Source organism: Primulina huaijiensis, chromosome 16 (assembly GCF_012295235.1).
Source record: "Primulina huaijiensis isolate GDHJ02 chromosome 16, ASM1229523v2, whole genome shotgun sequence".
In the NCBI taxonomy this organism is placed as follows: Eukaryota; Viridiplantae; Streptophyta; class Magnoliopsida; order Lamiales; family Gesneriaceae; genus Primulina; species Primulina huaijiensis.
The window spans coordinates 1,129,016-1,151,632 of record NC_133321.1 but is presented as its reverse complement, the minus strand read 5'-3'; the positions used below and the strand labels follow the sequence as shown (position 1 = coordinate 1,151,632).

General features: G+C 34.6%; 1 protein-coding gene across 1 annotated transcript; it reads right to left on the bottom strand.

The window, feature by feature from the left end:
• Positions 1 to 19,839: 19,839 nt before the first annotated feature.
• Positions 19,840 to 21,911, bottom strand: LOC140962016 (heat stress transcription factor A-2c-like). The gene is made up of 2 exons (XM_073420857.1): positions 21,325 to 21,911; positions 19,840 to 20,834 (listed from the first exon to the last, which is right to left on the bottom strand). Exons 1-2 carry the CDS (start codon positions 21,622 to 21,624, stop codon positions 19,953 to 19,955), a joined length of 1,182 nt encoding a protein of 393 aa, XP_073276958.1. The 5' UTR covers positions 21,625 to 21,911; the 3' UTR covers positions 19,840 to 19,952.
• Positions 21,912 to 22,617: the final 706 nt, after the last annotated feature.

The following is a 22,617-nucleotide window of genomic DNA, read 5'->3' as shown; positions in this document are numbered from 1 at the left end:
AGCTGAGTGAGTCTTGTACAAAGACAATAAAATTTTGTATGTAGTCTTTGACACACATACGTTAAACAAGTGTTGACTAGAAGAGGCTGCCTTCAGTCTAGTCTAGGAGTTCATTTAGGCAGTTGGATAAGTCCTAAGCTGAGTGGGTTTGTTCAAATCAATTGTGTAGATCAAAGTCTTCTAGTGAATCCTACCCGAGGTGGTAGAAATGGTGACGTAGGACAAGTTCCATAAACATATCTTGTGTTATTTCTGTTTAACTGCTTGTTTTTGTTCTTAACTGTTTTGATTAGTTCAGCAGATATCAGTTCAGTTCTGTCCATAACTGAACTGATATAAGCTCTAATTGATTTCCCGTATTTCAGTTATTCAGCTGCACATGATATAAAATATATCAGTTTTCTTAACGAAAGATTACTTCAAGTATTTTCTGCTTGGTTTAATACCAAACTTGATATAATTCATCGGTGTAAACATTCTTAGAATACGAGTTATTGCAGCTCATTGATTTATTGTGTTGAAAGCACCTTCAAAGGTGCCCGAACCGATCCTTCACAAAATATAATATCTACGTCTAAAAGAAATTCATAAGATAAGTTTGAGATTTGTGTTGAAGCAAAAATGACAAAAGCTCTATTCCATTATGTGAAAAAAAGTACTACACCACTTAAGTTAATCCACATTGATGTATGTGATTTTAAAATTGTGCAAATCAAAGTGAGAAAATATTTCATAACATTTATTGATGACTGCACTAGGTTTTGATGTATCTATTCATTGAAAAGCAAAGATGAAGCCTTAGAAGCTTTCAAAAAATATAAGAATGAGTTCAAGAATCAACTCAATTCAAAGGTCAAAATGACTCGAAGTGATTGAAGTGGAGAGTATGTCGCTCCATTTGAAGAATTTTTTTCAAATTCTGGCATAATTCATCAAACTACAGCCCCATACTCATCTCAATCCAATGGAGTTGCAGAACGCAAAAATCGTACTCTTAAGGAAATGATGAACGTGTTGTTAATAAATTATGGCTTACCTCAAAACATGTGGGGGGAAGCTATTTTATCTGCAAATCACGTTTTTAATAAGATACCTAGGGGTGTGCAAAATTTCGGTTAATTCGTAAGTTCGATTTTGAAATTTTAGACAATCTGTTAATTCGGTTCGGTTTCGGTTTTTAATTTGAAAAATTCGTTTAAACCGAATTAGTATATATATTAATTTAAGTTGTATATGGACAATAAAAATACATTAGAAGGAAACCCAACTTTCATATATTAGAAAGAAACTCATTCATCCAATGATTTTATCTTCAATATTTATATTTATTATTAATATTTTTTTTCAATTTCCTTGTTATTTATAAGATCTCCATTGTTTTCTTTTTTTGTATGTTAAAATTTGCATTTTTTAAAAAATATCGGTTATTTCGGACGGTTACCGAAATAACCGATTTAAAAATCGGTTCAGTTAATTCGGTTTTTATGAATATTTCGATCTGTTCGGTTATTTGAAAATAAAATCGGTTATAGGTCTATTCGGTTCGGTCGGTAACCGAATAGACCGATTACACACCCCTAAAGATACCACACAAAGGGAAAGATGAAACTCCATATGAACTATGGAAAGATCGTAAACCATATTACAAATATCTCGAAGTGTGGAGATGCTTGGCTAAAGTAGAAGTTGCTAAGACAAAATAAATTAAAATTGGACCTAAAAAAGTTAACTGCATTTTTATTGGATATGTATATTATAGTAGTGCATATTTTTTTGGTGTAGCATATTTTTTTGGTGTACAAGTCAGCAATTCCTGATATAAATGAAAGAACAATCATTGAATCAAGGAATGTTGTACTTTTTGAAAATAATTTACCTTGTAAAGAAAGTTAGGAAACAAGTCCAAACAAAAGATCTCATGAAACTACAATTGATTCCATTCAAATAAAGAGGAAATAAAGCGTAGCAAGAGAGCAATAGTTGATAAGTTGTTTGGTCTTGATTTTTTAACATATATGTAAGATATTGAACCAAAAACTATTCAATAGCTCTATCAAATCCAGAAGCTTTTTTTTGGAAAGAAGCAATAAAAAATGAAATAGATTCCATCATGCGTAATAAATTTAGGAGTTGACTAATCTCCCTTCGGGTTGTAAATCTTTAAGAAACAAGTGCATCCTTAAAAAGAAATACAAAGGATTTATAGATAAATACAAAGATCGATTGATAGATAATGGTTTTAAAGATAATAAATGATATGATTTCTGTGATACATACTCTCCAGTTACTAGGATTGTATCCATTCGTGTTCTCATAATCATTGCTGCTTTTCATAACCTTAAATTTCATAAAATGGATGTCCACATTAAAGGTACTGAAAATGCATATGCAATTGTATGGCTTTATGTAGACGACGTGTTAATTATATGGACTAATCATGAGTTGATAGTGAATACTAAGAAAATGTTGAAAAAACATTTTGACATGAAAGATTTGGGTTATGTCGTATTATACTAGGGATTAAAATCTCTAGAACATCTGATGGAATTGTATTATCACAAACTCATTATATTGAAAAGGTTTTTGAAAGGTTTAATGTCATAAGCAATCCTCCAGCAAGAACACATAGATTTAAGCATTCATTGGCCAAAAAACGTGGAGAACATGTCGCACAATTGAAATATGCTAGGATAATAGATAGTCTAAACTATTTAACTAGTTGTATCTGTCAAGACATTGCATATAGAGTAAATACGTTATTTGGTTCACTAGCAATCCAAGTAAGAACTATCAGAAAGTCTTAACGAGAGTTCTTAGATATTTAAAATACACATTAAATTATGGATTGGTATATAAAAATATCCAGCAGTTTTGAAAAGATACTATGATGCAAATTGGATATCTGACACAAAAGACTCCAAATCCACTAGCAGATATATGTTCACGATAGGTGGATGAGGGGTGTCGTGGAAATTTTCTAGGCAGACATGTATAGCTCGATCCACTATGAAATCCGATTTCATTGTTTTGGATAAAGCTGGAAAAGAAGCCGAGTAGCTAAGAAATTAAATGGGGTTCTTTCTGTTGAATATGTGAAGTCAAAGGAAAACCTTGCAGATACATTTACTAAAAGAATAAATTGAGATCAAATGTACAAATTAATAAGAGGAATGAGCTTAAAACCCACAAAATAAAATATTTATAACGGTAACCCAACTTTATGAATTGGATATTCCAAAACTTTGGTTCAATAAGAAAACTGAGTTATAAATATTATTTTGAGAACTTGGAATATGTACCGGCTCATTCCTACAATATCCAAGTTGAAAAAGCCTCAGCGTGTGGTGATGTTAAGTTTTCTTTTAATGATTTCTATATCTAAGAGGTAGAGTATGGCAGGATAATTTAGATAGGATATCAAACAATTTATTTGAACAAAATTTATTTAAAAAATAATTTTTATTATTATTATTTTTGAAATATTATGTGAAGATTGCACTCATTCGGAAATTTTGTGTCTTTTGGTCTATCACAGAAGGTTGAGTCTGGACCAGGCTTCTTTCGGACCATACACTGCTTCTTTTGGCTTATCAGAGAATGTTATGTTCATATCCAGAAGGTGGTGTTCCTTCTCCGCAATCGGTGAACATGCTACAAATAAACTCTCTATCTGCATTGATCAGAAGTTTTGACATCTTTGTTGTGTTTCCCTTTTCGTTAATTTTGTACTTGAAAGTTTCTCAATGTTATCGTTCGCTGTTATCAATAGTTTGTTTTGATATTTTAAGGACGTTTGTCATAACCGTAAAGCACTGTTTTACATCCAATTTTGTCTTGCAGGTAAATGAATCATCATTGCCTCGACTTTACTGCTTTGTGTTGCTGCAAATTGTTCGACTAACATAGATCTGGATTAAAAACAATACATAACAGCACATGATTGGAATATGGCCCAGATAAATGCATGTGCCATAGCTCATTATACTCTAGAGAAAAATGATATATTGTATCAAGGTCACCGAGATGTACCAGAAGGAATGGAATCTAGAATGACAAAAGATGGGCATCATGCTCAACTTTTTTGTTACTACGGTCTTTTTTATCGCCTTGATTTTTCCAACTGCAAAACTATCTGCCCAATCGGCCAACAAGTATTCAGACCACATAGTAAAGAATATTGAATCCTTCTTGGTTCGCTTCCTCAAAGGGGAAATAAAACGCAAAGAAGCAGTGTTTTAAAATGCGCCATCTACATGTTGGGTGGTCGCTCATCGCTCCGATTTTTAGAAACAGCTTAGATGAACGTCTAATGTAATATGTAGAAATTTTAATTTTTAATTCTTTTAAAAAAAATTTGACATATTGTTCAATCAATCTGTATCATATAAAAAATAAACATATAATATTGATTTGATTTTTAATCCGATATAGAGGAATTCTTGGATAAATACGAGGTAAAAATAATATCATATAAAGAATAAACATATAATAATATTGATTTGATTTTTCCTAATACATATTTAATCAAGCTTATGAAATTCCTCTTGAAATTTTTTCGAGAATTTACCAAATTTCATCCTAATATCTTTTCCTGTGATTCATGATTTGAACGTTTATAAATCAAAGTATAATATTCATACATTGCCAATATCATTAGTAATATTAGTGTGTTTAACAATTACCATAATAATGTTCATGCGATTAATGTGTTTATTATTATCGGAATTAGTAAGCACCATTTGGTGTGAATAATAATATATTTATTGATTACACGTATGTTCTTTTTTTTCCTCTTTTTATGACGATAGTACCCGCTAATCTTTGAAAAATACTGGACAAACTCATGGGATAACGAATTATTCTACAAAACATGTTAGTTAGATAAATCGTACTAGACAAACTTTGCGTAACAAACTCGTCCGATAAAATGTTGGTAGGGGGAATAAAACTCATGACTGTTGACCAAACGCTCACATCCCGATAAAATGACATTTGCCTTTTCCATGTTTAGCTCCAGTAGAGTCTGAAAAGTTGATTGACTTAGTACATATTTGAAAAATTGTCATTCAGAGTTGACAAGATATTGTGTCATCGTAATTTATCAGAAACGACTTCAACTGTAGTATCCTTTTTGAATTTGTTCAAATCTAAGCATTTGTAGCACGGTTGGAGTTAAACGGTTTGAACACGTGTGCTACATATATAAGACTTTATCCAGTCAGATTGACTGATGATCTCTTGCAGCTAGAGTTCATAAATACCGCACCTTGAATTCCTAGTATGAACAATTTGAACTCTTGATGTTCTATCTGAAATCATCAAGCGATCTGAAAACCTGAAATTACAATAAAAGAGCGGATGGATCACGTAACAGCTCGATGCTGTTATATGTCAATTACCAAAACTTAGGGTACTAGAAATATTTTTACCTGTATACTACACAATATCTCTAGGCCTTGGAAATATATTGTCAAAGAAATCATATTCGATGGATTTAGTAGTTTTAGACATAAAATAGAACCAAAACAAAATAATATATAAATTACTTTATAAAAATAATATTTTGATAAGTTTTTTTTTAACTAAACCCCAAAAAAGTAGGGGTGTCAATCAGGTCGGGTGGGTCGGGTTTCGGGTCAACCGGCGAAATTTTTTTATTTTTTTCCAAACCTGAACCCGAAAACCCCCAACCGGAACACAAACCCGTCTAACCCGACTCCACCCGTCTAACCCGCCTAACCCGAATTTTTTTTATTTTTTTAAAAAAAATTAATGAAAAAAATTCAAAAAAATAAAAAATAATAGTAATATTTTAATTTAAACACATAATAACAAAATTTTCGATTAAAATTTGAAAGTTTAATGGTAGAAAATTAAAAATATATTTACTAAATCAAATAAACAATGGTTAAAAAAATAAAAAAAATACAAATAAATATTAAATGATGAAAATTTATCATATAAATATACAATAAATTTTGTTCAAACATACAATATATAAAAATATAGACAATATTTTCAAAAAAAAAGTTTTCGGGTCAACCCGCGACCCAACCCGAAACCCGTCTAACCTAGCACTAACCCGAACCCACCCAACCCAAACCCGACCCGAACCCGAAAAACCCTAACTCGAACCTGATTTTTTTCGTGTCGGGTTGACGGATCGTGTCACATTTTGACACCCCTACAAAAAAAGTCAGCTTAAAAGACTAAATTATAATTTTTCCCATAATAATAAATTCCGCAATAAATACGACGATTTAGTGTCAACTAATATCAGACAAGCGGCATTTTGTTACAATAATTGAACATCGTTTGTCACGGACACAATATATGTCATGTTGTAATTTTTTTTATTTGTAAAAAAAAACTGATAAATATATTTAATATGTGAAATATAAATTGAATTATCAGGTGACTATTATGTCGTGAAAAATAATATACTTTTTTTTAGCTTTTCCCATATACGTGGTATAAAATTAATAAAATAATATAAGAAAAAATGGCTTCATCCATCGTATATGTTTCTATTATTTTCAATATTAGTTATTAATTTTGTAAATTGAGTCTTAATATTGTATTTTTTTTTTTTTTTGTAATTCTAATCCTACATGTTAAATTGACTTAGTGATATGACACTAAGTTTTGATGTAAACAAATAACTAATAAATAAAATACCTGTTTTAGACATATATCATTTCAAAGCTTCAAGATCAATCAGGCAAGAACTGATAAATCAATGTTAAAGATAGTTGTTGGAACAAAGAACAAAAAATTTAAATGCGGCTACATTCAAGGACAAAGTATAACAAGTTTTTGCAAACATTAAGGATATGGAGTTTCTAAGAAACCACTTATTACAATTGAAGAAGATGTTATATAAACTTCAAAACTCTCATTTGTGTATTCATTAATTTATTTACTTACATATAACTAATTTTGACGTCACACACACTTATTTTCAGTTTCATGCTTTGTATGATCTAAATATTAGTTGTATTAGCTCAGGTTATCTCCACACTATATTATAAAGTTACTCGACTGACCATTTTAAACCAGTAGTACGTAGTTTCATCGATTGCTAACCCAACCCTAAATATCATTAAAGAAATCTCAAACCGATCCTAAAACTCAAGATCACACAAAAATAGATGAAAATTGTATATAAAAATGAGAAGATTAATTGAAATCAACTATTTAAATGATCAAAATCGTAATAAAACATATATATAACAACAAAATTGCAATATTTTCTAGAGTAATATATTAGAATTATGAATTAAACTTAAAAGGACATTATTAATTCATGTATATGAATGTAAAAGTAAGGTGAAAATACATTTGCGAGAAATAATTTGGAATAAAATATTTACCCTAATTCTTCTTTTCCCATGTATGTGTGTGAGCATATATGTACACTAAATTTTTAATTAATTAATGTTTGTCAATTTTTTTCACCGTTCTGCTCTATACATGGTATATGTGTGTGTGTATATATTTTGAAATTTCGATTTTAAGAATGTATATTTGTTTCTGTAATGCTCGAAATTTTAGCACTATAACGAGACATGAATTAATTGACAGATTTGCGATTAAGGAAGACATCGGGAATTAAAGTGCATTAGAATGAATTCGATTAGTAATGCATGTACAGGAGTGGACGGGCAGAGAAGTGCGCGCACATGCGCCGCGGAGTGTCGCGCATATGCGTGGAGCAGCAGCCGCGAGACAGAACATCTCGCGCATATGCGCGAGAGGGTGAATGCCAGAAGTGCCGAGTCCAGAGAATGCTGCGCACATGCGCGGAAGAGGGACGCGCATATGCGCGAGCTGCTGGAGTTGACTTATGCCGAGACCGTAGGTCTCGCGCATATGCGAGAGAAAAGGGCGTGCATATGCGAGAGCAGAAGATGATGGATGCGCCGAGACAGTAGGCCTCGCGCATATGCGCCGAGGAAGGTCGCGCATATGCGCGAGACGTGCAGCACAAAGAATGAGCTACATGGCTTGGACATGCAATATAAGATATGAAATTTGTTCATTCCCTCAGAAATCATTAGCAAGAACGAGGAATTGTTGTAGAAAATCCTTACGCCTTTTAGTTTAGAAATTTGAAGTTTGTGCAAAATCCGTCCGTCAGAATTTTGATCCGAGCATACGTCTGTGATCCTCTTGACACAGGCTTCGACAAGACGAAAGTTTTCTTATGTTTTGATACGACTAGAAAATATGATATTGAAGGAATCAGATAGGATTGATATGTAGTGTTCTTGAGATAGTAGACATCGTATAATCGAAACCAGATCGAAAAATAGATACCGTATGGAGTTGTTATGATTTTTCAGATTTGATTTGATTGTGAATATACATATTTGGGATTGGAATGATGTTTAGAGATTGATTATAAGTTGTTGAGACTGATATCTGTTGATAGTGTATTACTGGGTATATCGAGATTGTACTGTTATGCCGTCTAAACTGAAGTAGATTGAGTATTGATTATATCTAGTATTGGTTGGGTTGTATATTAATATTGTGCCTATTCGATATGTCATTTCAGATTGATATCGACAGCTTTCGAGACTTTGACTTCGTCAAAACTCCGATAAAAGAAAGGTATAAATCAATGTTAGACCGGGATTGATAACTCAAGTCAGATATGACCTGAGTTTCCCTAAATCACATACTTATTTGCTGTTGTTTTCAGATATTTGAATTCATTGCATTTATATGCTTGTTCGATTGATTTATAGAAAGCATGAAATAGATGATTGAGTTTGAGACAGAGAGTCTTTGGCAGAGGTGCCAGGTCACTGGACATTGGTTTATATCGATGTGCTTAGGAGCAGATCGGCTTCTATTGCAGATATTCGATATAGGGTACCAAAGTCTGGGAATAAGAACGTACCACCATCTAGCTGTGGAGAGAAGGTGAGATGTTGCGTTCTTATTCAGCCGGGATCCCTAGATTAGATGAGTCGAGTCAAGAGTTTGATTTACAGACTTGTATTGATTTATGTTTCGTAGATTACGATTCATGTTTTTGTAACTGTTTATGCTTTCGTATATTTTTATAGGAATTGCATGTTACATTGTTTATACTGGGATATGTTTCTCACCGGAGTTATCCGGCTGTTGTTATGTTTGTATGTGTGCATGACAACAGGTGAGACAAGATCAGAGTCGAGAAGAAGATGAGAGATTACAACTTAGCGTGGAGATCCGGGCCCAGAAGTAGAATTGGATTCGACACTGGATATGTAGTGATTGAACCGTAGTTTGTTATGATATACTGTACAAGACTTGAATTTATATTTCGACATGTATATCAGACTGATTACATTACGTTCCGCGCTTGTATAAAAAAAATTTAGACCCAGTTTATTAAATTGTTCCAATCATTCTCACGAATGATTAAGAAGATGATTAGCGTCCGGGTCCCCACAGTTTCTGTCTTCTATATGATTAAATTTCAAAATTTTAACAATAATTATATTTTTTAAAAAAATTTAATCATTTATTTAACATGATACTTCTCTCTCCTTTTCCATTTACAAAAAACGAGGTAAACAAAGTGGACGCACATTGCTTGTACTAGGAAATATGAACATCGACTTTAGTATAAGGGAGATCGTGAGTCATAATATTTAACAGAATTTTACTTTATGGAGTACTCAGACTTTTGCTACATATATAATTTGGTCAAACAAAATCGAAGGTTGCACGTTAGATTCGATAGTTATGTGTACAGTCATGAAATATTCATAGCATCACATGCACAACTAGAAAACTCTTTCTCTAATGTACATCTCACACTTTGGCCAGAGATTTCATGCACTATTATTTCGATAGATCACATAGGATATCCACACCCGTAGGTGAGCAGTGAATTCCCAACTACAATGTACTAGCTCCTACATAGGTCGCAACTGCACCCAACCTCACCACCTTGTGACTCTCGTGGAGTCGGTAAACGAGTCAAAGTGCAATCTTAGTATGCAGAGCTTCAGTGTTGTCCCAGGTCGTAAGGACTAATTATGTGCAACCACAGACTTTTCCTTTCGATGAATGATAACCTTTTGGAAAGTTCGATGGAGGGATGTTTGGTAAAATCATCGTATGATTACGCATCTGCATGATTGAACACCTCTATGCTCTTACCACGAAACACGGTATACAACATCACAGATGCTAGTGTCAACCTCAAGCGGCATTTATCCTTATTTTTAGGCGGCTGAATCAACTAGGAACGAATTTAGAATATACATTGTTTACAAATGAGCTTGAAGATCGAATTACGATTCATTCGTATTAAAGTATAATCAATGACTTTATCTATGCTGATTGCATGGGTATACATATAAAAAAAAATTAAACCATAAAAAGTTAAATTATATTAAAATAAAGATTGTTTATTACACTCGATAGTCAGTCGACTTTCTTCATAAATTTAATTGTTGAAATCCATTTTAAATTGATGAGAAATCGACAGCAGTAGCAAGTGGTATGAAGATTCTGAGTAAATTAATTAATAGACTAAGTGAGCATGTATCTCTCATATGCCAATGGAGTGAAAACAATTAAAAAAAAAAACTTGTGTCAGGGAGTGCATAACCAAAAAAATATGTTGGGACTGAATCCAAAATAGGAGTGGTATACTGTATCGTATCGTACCGAAAATCCTATACTGTGTACCGTATCGAAAATTATGGTATAAGAAAATTCATACCGATACCCTACCGAAAATTTTGGTATACCGAAATTTTCGATACATATAACTAGCATACCGATTATGCCGAAATTTCGCTACGGTATCGGTATATACTGTTTTATACCGAAAAAAATCTTACATTTTAATTTTTTTTCATTAATTTTTTGTTTTAAAATATTATATATTTTAAAAATTTTGTATATTTTTTCGGTATTTCGTTATTCCATTATATACCGAAATTTTCAAATTGCATACCGTTACCTTACTGAAAAATTCGGTATTGTTACCGTACCGTACCGAATTCTTCGGTATACCGAAAAATCGGTAAATTCGATATTTCTTCGGTACGGTAATCTCGGTATACCGAAATTTTCGGTATTTTTTCTCACCCTTAATCCAAACAAAACTTTGTGCAGAAGGATTTTTAACCAATTAACCCTTGTTATATCCAACAAAAATCGAACTCATGTTTAATATGTTATGATATATATCTACAGAATTGATTTCGTGGATACTTATTATGAACGTTTATATGAGCGCTGATGCGGTAACTTTCATATATTAGATATTATGATAAAAAAAAATATTATATTTTTTATACTTTAAAATAAAAAGAATCCAGATAAATGTATTTAATATGTAAAAGTTTAATTACATTTTTAAAACATTTAAGTTGGAAAAATTAAGATTTTATTCATATTAACTTGGATATTTTCAATTTTTATCATCTAAGTCGTCAAAATTCAATTTTTTTACGAGAAGTCTATCTTTATATCACTTTTAATTTTTCTCTTTAATTGTATTGATGTGGTGCTATAAATCGATCATGTGATATCAGACATTATTATTATTATTTCTGACGCCACATCAACAATACGGTGTTGTTCAAAATATATGGAAGAAACAGAACAGATAGCTATGTGTAAAACCAGCAAATCAATGTAGTTAATCAAAACAGTAGTACAATAAATCAAACCGAAGCCTGTAGCTTGTACAGTTTACTTAAAACAGATTCGCCCCCTCCGGCATGTGCTCCGAGGATTCAGCGGACGTCTGTTTCCCAAGATACAACGGGCAAACCAGCAGAGTTGCAGCACAAAGCACTATGCTAGCGAACAAAATCAGTACCTGAAATTTATCAGTGAACAGAGCAGAAACAGTACAGTAGAAGCAGAAGCAGAAGCAGAAGCAGAAGTAATACTGTAGCAGAAGTAATACTGTAGCAGAACGAACACCAGAAGTACTGTAGCAGAACGAACAGCATAAGTACTGTAGCAGAACAGAAGTACAGTAGCAGAACGAAATACTGTACCAGAACAGAAGTACTGTAGCAGATGCAGTACTAGAGCAGAACCAGAAATACTGTAGCAAAAGCAGAAGTACTGTAGCAGAACGCAGAAGTATAGTGAGGAGAAAGTGGATTTTCGGTAGGTGTTTTCTAGGTTATGCACATCCCCTATTTATACTTGTCAATACCATTCATACAAAAGGCCAAAAGTTGCCTTAAAGATGGTAGATGAATCACTAACAGTTGGCGAGATGAAGCACCAACAGTCAGACCATGCAAAAGGTCTCAAGGGCATGTGAACGGTCTCAACTGGAAAAAAATAACAAAAGATGGCATAGACTGCTAGGCGATTTTTGCCTTGATCGGTCCGACATTCGACGCACCCAGGTCGCGCTCGTACGCTTGCACACAAGTCAAGCCTTTTTCCACTGCAAATCGGGCCCATGATTTGCACCCCCCCTGCGCCTGTGTACGCGAGAGAGAGCCTCTTGACCAATCATTGTTACACCTCTCTAAAGTGTAACACAATATAAACTTATCTATACCACTTCATTTTTCCAATGTGGGACAAACCCACATTTCAAATTTCCACTCACACACTTGGAAAGCCCATAAGCCTAAAAGCCCATACTTTTAATCCAACAATCCCCCACATGAATGGAAATTGAAAGTTATACCGAAAAGATTCCACTGATAAAGTTCAACAGTTGAGTCTTGCATAGAATAGGTAGGTTTTACCCTTTGAACATTCCTTTGTGAAAGCATATTAATTCACTGGTTGACAGTAGACGTAATGTCTTTGAACTGTACATCGGTTTNATCATGATCGTGTTCGTTTTGGCCATGAACACACGCCTAGTTCTGCGAGAGGGTCTAGAATTGAGCCCTGTAATTCCTTCGAAGCGGCCCCACTTCTCTCTCATATATGTGATTCTATATTGCTTCTCATCAGAATCATTAAAAACCGTAAGCTTATCCTCAACATTCNTATAAGAATCATTAAAAGCCGTAAGCTTATCCTCAACATTCACTGTTTCATAATAGGAATGAACTATTGATAACCCCCACAGTGCTTCTCCAAATTAGTGTGATTAGGTTGTCCCATTGAACTTAGTTCTTGGGATCTCCAGTCAGCGTAGGTTGGGTTTTCCTTCACACCAATTTATTCTATAGGCTTGAGCCCCATTCCCCTTGAAGATTTCGCAACTAACTCTCTGTTTAACTCTTTGGTCAGCGGATCCGCTATATTATCCTTTAACTTTACATAGTCAACAGAGATAACTCCAGTTGAGAGTAGTTGTCTAATGGCATTATGTCTACGACGTATATGTCTAGATTTACCATTATACATTTTATTTTGTGCCCTTCCAATCGCAGATTGGCTATCACCATGTATGCATATAGCCGGCACTGGTTTTTCCCATCCTAGAACATCTTCTAAGAAGTGACGCAGCCATTCAGCCTCTTCAGCACACTTGTCAAGAGCTATAAACTCAGATTCCATTGTGGATCTAGCTACTACAGTTTGTTTAGAAGATTTCCATGCAATTTCTGCACCTCCTAAAGTGAATACAAATCCACTCGTAGATTTTGAGTCTTTCATATCAGATATCCAATTTGCACCACTGTATCCTTCAATAACAGCAGGATATCTGGTATAATGCAGCCCATGCTCACGAGTGTACCTTAAGTATTTTAGCAATCTGATAATTGCTTTCCAGTGTTCATCTCCTGGATTACTCGTGAATCTACTCAATTTGCTTACTGCATAGGCTATGTCTGGTCTTGTACAACTCATTAAGTACATCAGACTTCCAATGACTCGAGAGTATTCTAATTGAGATATACTCCCACCTCGATTCTTTGATAGATGCTGAATGGTATCTATCGGAGTTCTAGCCAATGTAGAGTCGTCATTATTGAATTTCTCAAGTATTTTGTTAACATAATGTGACTGACTTAGAACTAGCCCTTCTGATGTTCTATAAATTTTAATTCCAAGGATTACATCGGCTAAGCCGAAATCTTTCATGTCAAATCTTGAGTTCAATAATTTCTTTGTGGATTTAATCATCTTATCATTACTACCAAAGATAAGTATGTCATCCACGTAAAGACATAAAATGACATATCCAACTTCAGTGTTCTTTATGTATACACATTTGTCACATTCACTGAATTTAAATCCACTTTCTATCATGGCTTTATCACATTTTTCGTGCCATTGCTTTGGTGCTTGTTTTAAGCCATACAGGGACTTCACCAATTTACAAACCTTATTTTCTTGCCCCGTCGCAGAAAATCCCTCAGGTTGTTCCATGTAAATTTCTTCTTCTAAATCTCCATTTAGAAAAGCTGTCTTTACGTCCATTTGGTGTACTTCAAGATTCCGCAATGCGGCAATCGCAAGTATCACACGAATAGAGATTATTCTCGATACAGGAGAATATGTATCAAAGTAATCAAGCCCTTCACATTTATGGTAACCTTTAATTACCAATCTGGCTTTATACTTATCTATGGTTCCATCTGATTTCATTTTTCTTTTGAAAACCCATTTACAGCCTAGTGGTTTGCTTCCTGGAGGAAGATTTACTAATTCCCACGTATGATTTTGTAAAATGGATTCCATTTCGGAATTGATAGCCTCTTTCCAAAGAGGTCCCTCAGATGAACTCATTGCTTCCCTTGAAGCTTTGAGGTTCACTTTCCATCATGAAAGTGATGAAATCCAGACCAAACGATTTCTCAGTCCTAGCTCTCTTACTACGTCTAGTTTCAATATCTTGATCAAGGTCTTGTTCTTTATCAATTGTTTCATACAGTCTTTTGGATGAATTTGGTTCTTCCTTAGATTTGTATGGAAACATGTGTTCAAAAAACGAAGCATTTCTTGATTCCATTATCGTATTCTTGTGAATATCAGGTATTTGAGATTAATGTACAAGAAAACGATATGCGCTACTGTTTTGAGCATATCCAATGAAAATGCAATCAACAGTTTTTGGTCCTATTTTTACTTTCTTTGGAGTGGGTACTGCTACCTTAGCAAGAAACCCCCACACTCGCAAGTATTGATAGGAAGGATTTCTACCTTTCCATAACTCATATGGACTTTTATCTTGCTTCTTTCGGCGCCCCTTATTTAAAAGGTAATTTGCTGTTAGAACAGCTTCCCCCCCCCCCACATGTTCTGTGGTAAACCAGAACTTAATAACAATGCATTCATCATTTCTTTCAAGGTCCGATTCTTTCTCTCTGCACTACCATTTTGCTGAGGAGTATAAGGTGCAGTTCTTTCATGTTTGAAACCGTATTGAGCACAAAACTCAGCAAATGGTGATTCATATTCACCTCCACGGTCACTTCTTAGCCCCTTAATTTTCTTGCTAAGTTGATTTTCAACTTCACTCTTATATTGGACAAATTTGTTAATAGCTTCATCCTTACTTTTGAGGAGATACACATAACAAAATTTTGTGCTATCATCAACAAAAGTAATGAAGTATTTATTTCCACCACGAGTTTGTACACCTTTTAAATCACATATATCACTGTGAATTAGATCAAGTGGTTCACTATTTCTTTCAATAAAAAGATGATCTTGTAAGTTTTGCCTCAACACAAGTTTCACATTTGTGTTGTTTCTCAATTTGGAATGCAGGAATGCTTTTCATGTTAATTAATCTATGAATTGTAACATAATTAACGTGTCCAAGTCTACCATGCCATAAAAAAGAAGACTCAAGCAAGTAAGCAAAAGTATTAACTTTATTCATCACGGGCTTAATAGCCATTACATTTAGTTTGAACAAACCACTACAAACATAACCTTTGCCAACAAACATTCCACTCTTTGACAAAACCACCTTATCTGACTTGAAGACAATGTGGAAACCATGCTTGTTAAGAAGCGACCCGGACACCAAGTTCTTGCGAATATCCGGTACATACAGCACATTGTTCAGAGTCAGTTCTTTTCCAGATGTCATCTTCAGAACAACTTTCCCTTGACCCTTGATTTCAGAAGTAGCGGAATTTCCCATGAATAGTTTTTCACCATTCTCAGATTCCTCAAGAGTAGCAAACATCTCCTTGTCTGAGCAAACATGGCGAGTGGCACCAGTGTCGATCCACCACTCCCTTGGGTTAGAACCCACCAGATTAACTTCTGATATTACAGCACAGAGATTCATGTTCGAAACCTCTTGAGATATGTTCTCCACCATATTCACCTCTTGGTTTCTCTTTGGCTTCTTACATTCAGATGCCTTGTGACCCATGCCATCACAGTTATAACATTTTCCAGAAAACTTCTTCTTTGAAACACCTCCTTTGGGTCTGAGGTTCAACTTTTTTTTGGAGGGAGAGAAGTTTCTCTTTTTCGAGCTTTGGCCATGCTCTACAACATTTGCCTTAGCGGCAACAGGAGAAAACAATCGTCTTTTCGAACTCTTGTTGTCTTCCTCGATGCGAAGTCTAACAATGAGCTCTTCAACGTTCATCTCCTTTCGCTTGTGTTTCAAGTAGTTTTTGAAATCCTTCCAAGCTGGTGGTAGCTTTTCAACTATAGCATCCACTTGGAAAGATTCGCTCAACGTCATCCCCTCGGCGTGAATCTCGTGAAGAATCACTTGGATTTCTTGAACTTAACTGATAACCGGCTTAGAATCCACCATTTTAAAATCCAGAAAGCGGCCTACAAGAAACTTCTTGGCCCCGACATCCTCGATTTTGTACTTTCTGTCAAGGGATTCCCATAGCTCTTTGGCTGTCTTCTTTTCACAGTACACATTGTACAGTGAGTCGGTCAATCCATTCAGCACATAATTTTGGCATAGGAAATCAAAATGATTCCAAGCCTCCAGTTCACTAACGGATTCAACATCTCCCTCACCCTCTTTCAGGTTAGGAGCCTCCCGAATAGGAATCTAGCCAGATTCAGTGTTGTTAAGTAAAACAACATTTTCTGCTGCCACCTCTTGAAGTCCACACCAGTGAACTTCTCAGGCTTTTCACCGTGGCTGGCTGGGACAGTAACCGCAGCAGCACGTGGGTTAGCATGAGGGACAACTTGCTGCACAACATGACCAGTTTCCCTTAGCACGTTGGTTTCAGTAGCCATATCTGAACTTTAAAAATCACGTAATGAGTAAAATCTGTTTTAAGTTTGTTGTTCAAAATATATGGAAGAAACAGAACAGATAGCTATGTGTAAAACCAGCAAATCAATGTAGTTAATCAAAACAGTAGTACAATAAATCAAACCGAGGCCTGTAGCTTGTACAGTTTCCTTAAAACAGATTCGCCCCCTTCGGTATGTGCTCCGAGGATTCAGCGGACGTCTGTTTCCCAGGATACAACGGGCAAACCAGCAGAGTTGCAGCACAAAGTACTATGCTAGCGAACAAAATCAGTATCTGAACTTTATCAGTGAACAGAGCAGAAACAGTACTGTAGCAGCAGAAGCAGAAGTAGTACTGTAGCAGAACGAACAGCAGGAGTACTGTAGCAGAACAAACAGCAGAAGTACTGTAGCAGAACAGAAGTACTGTAGCAGATGCAGTACTAGAGCAGAACCAGAAGTACTGTAGCAGAACGCAGAAGTATAGTGAGGAGAAAGTGGTTTTTCGGTAGGTGTTTTCTAGGTTAGGCGCATCCCCTATCTATACTTGTCAATACCATCCATACGAAAGGCCAAACGTTGCCTTAAAGATGGTAGATGAATCACTAACAGTTGGGGAGATGAAGCACCAACAGTCAGACCATGCGAAAGGTCTCAAGGGCATGTGAAAGGTCTCAACTGGAAAAAAATAACGAAAGATGGCATAGACTGCTAGGCGATTTTTACCTTGATCGGTCCGACATTCGACGCACCCAGGTCGCGCTCGTACGCTTGCACACAAGTCAAGCCTTTTTCCACTGCAAATCGGGCCCATGATTTGCACCCCCCCTGCGCTTGTGTGCGCGAGAGAGAGCCTCTTAACCAATCATTGTTACACTTCTCTAAAGTGTAACACAATATAAACTTATCTATACCACTTCATTTTTCCAATGTGGGACAAACCCACCTTTCAAATTTCCATTCACACACTTGGAAAGCCCATAAGCCTAAAAGCCCATATTTTTAATCCAACATACGGTGAAAAAACCCTAGACGTAAAACAAGCATCTAGTTATAAGAGTAAAACTAAATTTCGACTACTTACACGAATCACGTCCCAAAATTTGGTTTGACTATGAATGGCGGTGGGGACAGGTGTCTTCCTGCACGATTTGCTGGATACTTCGACCAGTGGGAATTTGTCAAAAATGTATCAAGACAAGTGGGAAATTGAAGCAATTGTGAGAGTTTTGTTTACCCTTTTTCATCCTTCGGAGGAATGTTTGGGAAGAAGTATCACTTTCTTTCAAAAAGACGAATCTATGCCAATACAAAGATTTCTCGTGTCATGTTTAAGAGTATAATATTGAGTACAAAGACCTCTACCCAATTACTTAGGCACAGGTGGTATTATAAAAAATATATATAATAATAGTTTAAAACAAAAATTCTCTTAAACCAACTAATAGAGAACACGTATCTCTTTTTTTTAAAAAAAGAAATCATACGATAAAAGATAAAATAATGCTTAACAAACTATGTGTCATCTTAGGTGGCTAAATTTTCCACGAAGATCAAATCCTCAAATTTGATGTCAATGTCACCAAACTCCACCATCTAGTGAACAATTTGACTAGTTATATACTAAATCCAAAAGGGTTCTAAGTTAGGAGACCATAACGTTTGTGTCACGCCTCGAGCTTGGGTCCGGATCCGCGTGACTGCACAATGAGCTCCTATAGCAACTATTTCGTATTCGTCCTCGTTTTACGAAAATGATTAACCCAAGTTGCTATAAAAGTCCATTGTAAATCATTATAAACTTATTTTAAATCTTTAATTTTCAAGATGTGGGACAAAGTATCACAATCACCCCTCCTTCAGAACGCGACGTCCTCGTCGCGGCCTGACCACACGATCCACCAGCGCCGAGAATCTAGAGGTGGCTCCTACATGTTTAAGAGGTGGCTTCCGTCATGTAGCACTTTGTCCCACATGTTCAAGAGATGGCTCCCATGCACGTTGCCCCGCATAGCACTTATTTCTCGGTATTCCATGCCGGTGACCGGCTCTGATACCATTCTGTCACGCCCCGAGCCCGGGCCCGGATCCGCGTGACTGCACAATGAGCCTCTATAGCAATTACTTCGTATTCGTCCTCGCTTTACAAAAATGATTAACCCAAGTTGCTATAGAAGTCCATTGTAAGCCATTATAAACTCATTTTAAATATTAAATTTTTAAGATGTGAGACAAAGGTATCACAGTTTGGGCTGCTATACGGTATCTAGATTTGAATTATGGGTGGTAATTATATTGGAAGTTTTGAAATTGAATTAATAGTTAAAAATGAAATAATAGTATTATGATCTGGTTCCGAAGAATAGAAAATGTTTTAGTACTTTTCTAAAATTTAACATGACTTTAGTTCTTCTATTGGATGCAAATTTTCAGTAGCAGTAACTACTTTACAAGATATTTAATTAGAAATTTTTACATTGCATTATAACAAAAATTACGAAACTTCATCTCATAAAAATTATGTTTCTCGTATTAATTTGTAAGTTAATTGCAATTAAAATTGTTGCATACAAGCAAACCAGTGATACAAAGAATTAAATGAGGGTAATGGGATAATTTTCCGAAATTGAAACATCCTTATTTGATACTAAGAAAACCATGGGTAGGACGACAATGCTATGTGAGACCTATAATTTATAAGAAAATCAGATCAGAATATAATAATCCTAAGAATCCATAATGGAAAACAATTGCACTACCGAATGTTACCAAATAGGCCCCATTATGAGCCAAAAATCATGAACCCTAAAAAAATAAATGTTTATTTTTTATTTTTTTAATCTTAGGTTTGCACCCAAGATTCCCAATTGCTCAGCCAAATCATGCACACCCTCCTCAACACCAAGTTTCCCAATTTCATCAATACCCTCATTTATCAATTCTTCCCAAAACCCTTCATCAATTGGCTCACAATCCCCTTTTTCCGAAGATTTTTCCTCCATAATCACTTGAGGATTATGAATACTCAATGCCAATTTTTCAAGCTGCAAATCACCAAATCTTGGATTAATGTCACCATACTCTTGAGGCTCTAGCTTAACATAAAAGTTTCCATCCCCAAGTTGCCCAATTCCAACATTGTTTTTGATTGCATATTCCATACTTCCTTGGCCTAATTCTGAAAACCCAATACCAATATTTGTGGAGAAATTGGTACTTCCCCCTTCTTGGAAAACTAATTCTTCAAGACCAACATTTTTTGAGACATGTTCCAATATTCTTCTTCTCCTTTTGTTGCATAGCAATACCTCAAGCTCTTTCTTCTCGTCTTTTCGCTGCAATATTTGTTGCAAGAAAGTGGGGCTTTGTATAGCATTTGCCAACAAACTAATAGTTTGCTTTTGCCTCATTTCTGTATCTTTTAGCCTTTGTTCCATTGTTCTAAGGCATGATAAAGTGGTTTGTTGCTGCTGCCTAAGTTTCACTAATTCCGTTGCTAGAACTAGTTTGTCGCGACTCAAACGATCAATTTCTGCATCTAATCCAAAACTTCCCACCTCAACACACGAGACTAGACTTTTGTTAATCGACGTTTGAGAACTTGAATACTGAGTCTTTCTTCTTGCCATGTTTTTTAGAAGATGCCTTTGTCCCCTTAAAAACCCTTCATTTGCAAACTCCCACTTATCTGGATCAACCTTCCTGAAGCCCTGGAACATTAGATTTGTTCATGTTCTATATTTCATAATACAGAAGGCCAGGAAATCTTGTGAAATATTGCAAAACAAATCGCAAGTTTTTAGTATAAAATGCAAAATTTGGTGAAAAGTCTTAGCATCGAGGACTTTGCTCTAAAATTCATTCGAAACAATTTAATTAAGAAGCTCAACACGCTTAAAAAAAAAAAAAACGCTCAACACTAAGAATTAATTTCTTCATTATGTTTTCATGATTATTCGGTATCTACCAATTAGATCGAAATGATTTTGAAGAACTAGAATCGCAGAAAAATTAAACTAACACAATGGAATTATCCACACTACTTATTTTAAGTACTCTTATATATATCAACTATAATTATACCTAGACGTGGATCGAAATTATACTAAATTCAAGGTCAATAAGATCTATTTTTCGGAGGGAAAAAAAAAAAAGAAAACATTATGAAATAAATTGCGAAAAAGAGAGAATATTGCTCACATAAGTATTGAGCTGCCTCACAAAACTGGAGAAATTATTGTGCTTGAAGTACTTTGGAAGAAGATTCATGGAAAATGTTTGAGGATCCCAAACAATGAAACTATTGTCACCTCTACTCCACGAAACGATTTCATTCGTACTCGGATCGTCGACAAAATCATAAGTTTTGCTGAGAAATGGCGGAGGACCGGTCTCGAGTAAAGCCTCCAGTGGCTGTGGAATTAGTTCCTCGTTATCCCAGTATAGGACTGAACTTGATCCAACATGTTCCTCCTTCATGGAAACTACAGAAAAGTTCATAATATTTTTAGGGATTTTTCAATGTAGCAAGATCAATTATATCCCTAGCTTCTTTTCTTGGCTGTTTTCCTCCTTGTACAAATCTGAGGATAAAAGGGTTTTGACAGAAGATTATCAAGAATTCAAATTCGAAAACCAAAAAATCAACGATGGTGAGTAAATGAAACAAGAAGATTAAGATTAAACTACGAGTAACAAGAAAATTGAGGTCATTCAATCACTCCTCTTTTCAAAAAAGACATAGAACAAGTAGCAGCAGCCGGTGGAAATGAATGGGGCTAGCTAGGTTTTGGGGAAGATGGAGAATAAGGCGTTGAATTATTTAATCGCAACATGCATTAATTTATATTATATACATTAAGTGTTGAATACTTTAAATATAGAATTAAATTTGATTGATTAAGTAATTATGACGCAAATATATCTGATATTCTGATGTAATTGATATTTTATATTTCGTAAATTTTTTTTTAATAAAATGGATATTTTTCATATGAAATTTATTTTATCACAAATATTTATGACATTTTTATTTTAATATATATTTAGATATTTTCATGTTTGATTGATTAACCTTATCTATTTTGAGTAAATCTTTCTAGTTTTCCTAGCAAAAGTGACAATTATTAATTAATCTCCAAATTAAATTACAATTATTTCGACAATTTATTGCCAACTAATATAGACACGCGGCATCTTGCTACATTGATTTCTCTGGCATTACATCATTGGTCAAGGATACATTGGAAAACAAATAATATGTTCTTTTATATTTTTTTTATTTTTTATAATATAAAATTCGGGCTAATTGCCCAAGATCGGTCTATTAAAACCTCCGAAAAATATTAATAGTCTATTATTTTTTTATTTTTTAAAATCAAGTATATTTAATCCTATGTTTTTTAATTTAATCCTATGTTTTTTAATTATAAGAATATTCCAAAAAACTTGCTCTTTTTTTTTAAAATAAAATATAAATTTGATTGTTGTGTT